Genomic DNA, 7887 nt, shown 5'->3' on the forward strand with positions numbered 1-7887 from the left:
CGGTCTATCATGTGCCATCCTCACACTTCCTGACACACTCAAGCCAATTGCTGTAGGCACTGCCTATACGTCTGGTTGAGGGTCTTCCTCTCCTTCGTTGTCCCGCCACCTTCCCAAGCATGATGTCCCTCTCCAATGAATAGCCTCTCCTAGCAACATTCCCAAAGATGAAGCTTCATCATCTTTGCCTCCAGGGGCACTCTGAAAAACCCAGCGAAGTGCCTCTGCACTCTAGAGTTGTTGTTATGCGCCTTTGAGTCAGCTCCGACTTATCACAACCCTCTGCACAATAAAAAAGGAACGCAGCCCACTTCAATGCTGTCATCACAATCTCAGCTGCTTAAGCCCATTGTTGAAGTCACTATGTCAGTCCATCTTCTTGGGGGTATGGATACAACGAAAACAATAACAAACCTGGCAATACTAAGTCTCCCCTAACATAGGGAGCAAGGATTTCTCATTCATTGCTGGTGACAAGGCAAACAATAGAACCACTTTGTAAATAAGTTTGGCAGTTTCTTGTAAAGTGTTACGGTTTGACTCATGCAACCAGTTGTGCAACCATAGCGTGAGGCCTTTGCCTTGAGGTTAGCAGCACAGCTCCCTAGTAACTGCGTCACCACAGCTCACTATCTTTGTGCTTTTGTTGTGTGATGTTGAGGTGGAACCTACCCACAGCTGACCCTCCAGTGGGTAATCAGAGGCGGTAAATTGCATGGGAGAAGACTGCCCTACTTCCTCCCATGGAGCTACTGGTGGATTTGCGTGGGCAGCACAGTATCTTCCCACTAAGCCCGCAGAGCTCCCTGTCCTTCCACTACTAACCTTCGAAGAATGCTTCTTTCCCCAAGTAAATATTTCCTTGGCTTTTTATAGCTGTGGTTTCTCTCATATTTGTCCTTTTGTCATTGACCGATTGCACTCAGCGTAATATCCTCCTTTGAAATGCCATTGCCACAATAAAAAGAAATGAATTCTTAATACAATATAGATGAATCATATGCATTATGTTAAGTAAAAAAAGAAGTAAAACTCTGTGTGCAAGAGTAGCCTTTTTAACTCTGGACCATCTTGTGCTCTTCTATTTCTCACTCATATTTTCTTTCTCTTCACTCAGGTTCATAACCCTTTAGTTAGTGATTTCTTCTCCCTTCTGGTGTAGTATCCTCAAGTCTTCCCTCTAGTTACTGATTCACTCTCTCTTCCCCTTCCACTCCTCAGTCACTTGTTAACCTAGGGTCAAAACCAGCTCATCACTGGTTCTGCCATTGGGCTTCCGAGGCTGTAAAACACTGAAGGAGATTGCCCGTCTTTCTCCTGTGGAGTCACTGGTGAATCTGACTCAATGGGGAGGCTCGGCCTCTGGGTTAGCTGCACAATTCTCTACAGCCTACACCACTAGAATCCCCCTTCCCCACTCCTACTAACCTTCCAATACTGCTGCTTTCTCTGCATAAGCCTTTCCATGACTTTTAATGGCAATATTCTCATACAACACTTTTCCTTTTGTCATTGACCAATTTCATTCAGCTCCATGTCTTTCAGGTTCCTCTGTATTATATGGTGTTTGGCAATTTCATTGTAATTCTTCATTCATTGACACTTAGGTTGTTTCTGTCTTCTGCTATTATGAATAACACCATAACGAATATGTTTACAAAATATACCCATCTTAAAATTCAGTTAAATGATTTTGACAGATATATCCAGATAGTTCCCATCTTATGATAGGGTTCCAATACCACTACTCTGGTTTAAGTTAGTTCTGTCATCGTTGTTCTTATGCTTCATCGAGTCACTTGCAACTCACAGCAATCCTATGTACAATAGCCCTGAAACCTGCTTGATTCTGTGCCAACTTTATTGTCAGAGACAATACCCTCATTACCCCAGTCACTGAATCAATCCATCTCATCAATGGTCTTCCTCTGTTGTGCTATTCCTCCACCCTTCTAAGCCTGATGTCCCTCTCCAAGGACTGGTCCCTCCTTGCAACATGCCCAAAGTATGTCAGACGAAGCTTCAGAATTTTTGTCTTCAAGAAGTCTGGTCTCACTCTCTCTAGGACGAACTTGTTTGTTCTTCTAGCAGTCCATGGTATATTCAATACTCTTAGCCAGCACCACCGCTCAAAGGCATAAATTATCTTTCTATTATGCGTAGTTATTGTCCAGCTCTCTCTTGCATAGCAAGCAATTGCAAAGACCATGGCCTGGATCAGGCACACCTTAGTCTCCAGTATTACATCATTGCTCCTCAATACTCTGGAAAGGTCCCTGACAGTCCACTCTCCTCATGCAATTTCCCTCTTGCTTTCCTGGGTACCAAGAGTGTTGATTGTGGAGCCAAGCAGACTAAAGCTGCTAACAATCTCAGTCTCTTCACCATCTATCATAATGCTGTCAATCAGCCCAGTGGTTCTGACATTAGTTAATATTTTTTCATTTTCATTGTTACTCTTATTTTCTTATCTTTACTAGTCTAATCTTTGAACATTTATGAGTGAATATGTGAGAATCCGTACACATCTGGTTGTGCACCTGTCAAAATCCTGCATGCTGCTCCCATTTATATGAATTCCTAGAAAAAACAAAATTAAAATGAAGAAAGAAGATCAGTAATTGTCAAAGACTAGAAATGGAGTAAAGGGGTGGGATTTTCCTTCTGAGGTGAAGCAAATAAATCGTATCTTTACTGTGATGTTGTTGCATGAGTTAACATATGGACAGGAAGTACATGGAGGCAGTATATTAACAGCATACTTGAATTGCATGAAACCACATTTAAACTCTTCTGAGACTTTTTTGTGTGTGTAGTACATAAGATATTTTAGCATGTGATTTGCCTATGTCATCATTCTCAGAAGTTCACTTGCAGATAGTCAAAGATCAAGTTTATAAAGATATTAAAATTAAAAGGCAAAAATAATGAAAACTTAAAGGGGAAAAGTATCCAACGTACATCAGAACTGACTTACAAGAGAGTGGCTGTGTTGGAACCCGGGCATAAAGTAGGCTGACCAGTACACATTTGTCAAAACTTATTTAAGTTTAAAATGGGTACATTTTGTTATGTGTACATTTGACTGTGCAGATCATAACAAACTGTGGCTGACTCTGAGAAGAATGGGAATCCCAGAACATTTAATTGTGCTAATGCGAAACCTATACTTGGACCAAGAGGCAGTAGTCAGAACAGAGCAGGGTAACACTGCATGGTTCAAAATTGGGAAGGGCATACGCCAGGGATGCATCCTATCTCCATACCTTTTCAACCTATATGCAGAACAGATTATCCGGGAGGCTGGGCTCTATGAGGAGAAGTGTAGAGTCAAGATTGGTGGACGATTTATCAACAATCTGCGTTATGCGGATGACACAACCCTGCTTGCTGAAACTGAAGAGGACCTGAAGCGCCTGCCGCAGAGTGTCAAGGACTGCAGCCTGCAATATGGATTGAGGCTCACTGTCCAGAAGACAAAGATTCTCACCACTGGACCAATTGGCAGCATCAGGATGGATGGTGAAGAGATTGAGATTGTACACAGCTTTAGTTTGCTTGGCTCCACAGTCAACAGTCTTGGCACCAGCAGCCAGGAAATTAAAAGGCACATTGCCATGGGAAAGTCTGCTGTTAGGGACCTCTCCAAAGTACTGAAGAGCAATGGTGTCTCTCTGGAGACTAAGGTGCGTCTGATACAGGCCATGGTCTTCACAATCACTTGTTATGCATCAGAGAGTTGGACAATGACCAAGGAGGATAGAAGGAGAATTGATGCCTTTGAGCTGTGGTGCTGGAGAAGAGTATTGAGAATACCATGGAAAACAAACAGATTTGTCCTGGAAAGGGTTAAACCGGGTGGCTCCTTGGAGGCAAGGATTCTGCGGCTCCGTCTAACATACTTTGGGCATGTTGTGAGGAGAGACCGGTCCTTGGAGAAGGACATCATGCTTGGGAGGGTGGAGGGACAGCGCAGGAGAGGAAGGCCCTCTATGAGGTGGATTGATTCAGTGACTGGGATAATTGGGATGGGAGTGTCAGAAACAGTGCGATTGGCACGGGACAGAGCGGAGTTTAGGGCTGTTGTACATAGGGTCGCTATGAGTTGCAAGCAACTCGACGGCACATAACAACAACAACATTTTGTTATATGGTATTATGTCTGAACAAAGTTGATTTTTAACAATCACAAGTATCATTATTTAATGTCCACTGTGATAGTGCCCTGGAGGTGGGTATAGTGACCAGGAGGACATTTAATAAGGAAGCCTGAAATCAGAGGACACTTTTCTGAAGAAGGGAAGTTGTGAATGATATTTAAAGGAAACTCACAAATCAACTGGCTGAATAAGAAGTGATGAGCCTTCCATATAGAGGAAGAGATGTGTGCAAAGGTCCGAAGGTTTGAATCCTCCTAAGCGCAGCCATTCCAGTAAAAAACCCTTCTGCTTATCAATCCCAGCACCACTTAGTCCACTACAGTGGGTGCTGACCTTGACAACCACACCACCATTCCTTGAGGAATCATTCCACATCACAGTTACTTTTTAAAATTGCACCCACACCCTAGATTCCACTTCCAAACTAATTTTGTGTATAGGTATTCTGAGACAGAGAAATGAAGCCATTCTCCATTTCACAGTATATGGCAGAACCAGCATTTAAACTTGAGTTTATTCAGTGTCAGCAGTCTTGGAGTTCTTCAACAATCCTCTACTCTCTCTTTTAGCTATCTTGTAGGATCTTCTCTCTAGGACAAACATCACCACTTCTCCTAATACTTGTTTGTATGACATAGTCTCTAAGTCCTTCACTGCTCTGATTGACATCATCTGTGGACACAACAGCTTATTCACCACCCACTTGAAATACACTTCCTAGATTTAAGTGCAGTAACGCTGGAAGAGAAGGCTTTATAAATTTTGAGGACTTTTTTTTTTAACGGCAGAGTAAGTTTATTTTTATGTACAGAGAAGTCAGTGTACATCAGCCCAGTTTGGTGGCGAGTTCTTTGGCCTTGGCCTTCTCCGGCTTGGCGATGCAGGCCACTGACTTGGGCCCCAGGACGTTGACTCCCCAGTGGCAGGAGATCTCATCATATCTGTCGTTGTAATTGGCTTCTACCAGCTTCGCCTGAGCATCTTTACCTTCTGGGTTCACCTGAGTGAAGGCAACAGCGGTGCTGGTCTTCCGATGGACAAGCCGGCCCAGCCTGGCCTTGCCCTTGATGATGCAGTAGGGAACACACATCTTACGACACAAGGTCGGCAGGAAGACCACCGGGTCTATGGGGTCCACGTCATGTGCATTCACCACCAGTTGGACCTTCTTGTTCTCCACGAGGGTGATGACTGTATTCACCCCGGCACAGAGGACAGGGAGTCTCTTGGTGGGGGTGTTTCCTTTGCCAGCAGCCTTCTCAGCCTGGGCCAGCAGCCTCTGCTTCTTCTCCTTCTTGTCTCTGGAGAACTTTTATAATGAGACCACTAGAAATCCTACTCTAAAGAACTGATAGATTTTGTACCTATATTTAAGGGTGTAGACAAGGAGATACATGATTAGGAAGTTTCTGGATTTCCTTTTTTTTTTTAAAAAAAAAAAAAACAAACCACCACACCAAACAATGCAGTTTCCCAAAATGAGTACAGCGTTGGAGTCCAGTGTGAGTCGGGTGTCGTGACTGTTGTTGTGTAACCTCGGGCAGAAGGCAGAACTCTCAGTTTTCTTGCTTCTGAAACAGGACCCATCTCGCAGGCTTCTTGAAGACTTTACAATGAGAGAACATATGCAAAGTACCCAGCATGGGGCCTGCCCATAGCAAGTCCTGGGATCTTTGAAATTGTCACCTCCCTCCCCTGCTTTTCTATAAAAAACAGGTAATTCTGGGCTAGTTCGGGGGTGGTTCTTCCGAAGCATGAAATGAAACTACGTGACTTTTCGCAGTTACTTCCAGCCTGGCAGGCTCTGGGGGATTAGAGGGCTTGGTTGAAGTCCCACCCTCATCCCACACCCCACCCATGCACGCTTCCTTTGGGGCGCCTCCTCTTTAAGGTCCCTAGGACCTGCATGAGGTTCCCCAAGATCTGATACCCTAATACATGTTTACCCAGTTCTTAGTCTGCTGTTCTCTCTTCCCCAATTAGAAATAGCTTGTTTGCAATTCCGAAAGCAGGCAGTTCAAATCCAGAAGTTGCTCCGTGAGAGAAAGATGAGCAGTCCCCTCTCATGTGATTAAACTGCCTGCGGAAAGCTGCTGGAGGGTCAGCTACGGGTTAGTTCCGATTTGATGGTACACAACAACAACACCACAAATATACATACAAGGCTTCACTAGCTGGGTGGTTTGCTCAAGTGCTCATTTTCTCCTGGTTTCTGGAAAAGCCCCTAATGAGCCCGGAGGGTGTGGTAGGTTAGATGTTAGCTGCTAACTGGGGTTCTAACCCACTAACCGCTCCTTCGGGAAATGATGAGGCAGTCTGCTCTAGTTAACGTTTACAGCTTTGCAAACCCAGCAGAAGGTCACTGTGAGTTGGAATGAACTTGACAGAAGCGGGCTGGGTTGGGTTATTCTGGAAAAATCCAGAATGACAAATGTACAGATGATTCAAGGGCCTATTTTTTTAGCGCTCTCCCCCCAATCTGGCAACATGTTTTTCTGTAAACTTTATAAGTGAATGTGGAAGATTTGATTCGCTACTACAAATAAGTCAATATTTCAAATTTAGGTACCATAGTTTATCATCTTAGGGTGTTCACTGGAGATGGGATAAAGTGTACGTGGGGGGTGAGTTTCATTGTGTCCTTTTTATTGGACAGTAAACCTGGAAGTATCAATGAAGCACTTTCTGTGGCAATTTGACAAGATTTCTGTCTCTTCTAGTTTAAAATGCCCCCTCAAGGCCTCAGCCTTTGAGCTAGGCAGGTGTCCAAACTGGGTGGAAAACAATGAGGTGCATTATTGGTCCTAACAATCCAAATCCTGTCTTGATTCATCTATTAGGAATTCTTGCATTGTTCATTACCTTTAAAAATATATCTTCTTCCCCCAGTTAAAAAATATATATAACATCAATGCACACCCATGTTTATTGCGGCTTTGTTCACAATAGCAAGGAGTTGGAAACAACCTAAATGCCCATCAACAAACGAATGGATAGAGAAGCTGTGGTATATTCATACAATGGAATACTACACTGCATTGAAAAACAAGGAACTCATGCAAAAACATTCCTCTAGGTCGCATAGCCCTGGTGTACAAGTTGCCGTACAGCGGTAACTTGTGGTTGCTGTGAGGCTGAACACTGTGACACTGATGTGACAAATGTGTTAATGGCTGGTTACCCAATGCGGACAGAGGGTGGGGTGGAGCTCCCTGATTAAAACAAGCTTGGAAGGAGGAGTGGCATCCACTTCCATAATAGCTTGCCTCCAGAAACCCTATGAACCTGGAGAGATGATGAGAGACACCCAATCGTTGAGGACTCCTCCTTCATAGGGTCGCTATGAGTCGCCTGTGACTCGACGGCACTTAACAACAACAACAGTATTCAAAATGGGTGACTCTGGAGGACATTATGCTGAGTTAAGTATCTCAGTCACAAAAGGACAAATACTGCATGGTGCCACTGCTGTAAAACAGGACTAACCTTGGGGTTGGGGAGAGACTGAGAAAGACGGGTTCAATAATGTATACTGCATTGAAACAAATGAGGGAGAAAACTGTTTAAAAGGGATATGTGATTAAGTATTTTTGTCATGACAGGAGTCTAGAGTGAAGGCTACATGGTGGAGTGGATCTGGGGGAGGGTTTGTAAAGCAATGAAAGAATTTCTCTTTTACTTTTCCAAGAGGGTAGTGTACTAGGGGGAGGATTGGGAGGGGCGAAAA

General features: G+C 43.9%; 1 protein-coding gene across 1 annotated transcript; it reads right to left on the minus strand.

Annotated features, from left to right (window-relative positions):
- Positions 1-4986: 4986 nt before the first annotated feature.
- On the minus strand, positions 4987-6019 carry LOC102867070 (60S ribosomal protein L7a-like). Its single transcript, XM_006880170.1, has 2 exons — positions 5948-6019; positions 4987-5469 (listed from the first exon to the last, which is right to left on the minus strand). Exons 1-2 carry the CDS (start codon positions 6017-6019, stop codon positions 4987-4989), a joined length of 555 nt encoding a protein of 184 aa, XP_006880232.1.
- Between the last annotated feature and the right edge of the window lie 1868 nt (positions 6020-7887).

Source organism: Elephantulus edwardii, unplaced genomic scaffold (genome assembly GCF_000299155.1).
Source record: "Elephantulus edwardii isolate Elephantulus edwardi_28Jun2011 unplaced genomic scaffold, EleEdw1.0 scaffold00006, whole genome shotgun sequence".
Lineage (NCBI taxonomy): Eukaryota > Metazoa > Chordata > Mammalia > Macroscelidea > Macroscelididae > Elephantulus > Elephantulus edwardii.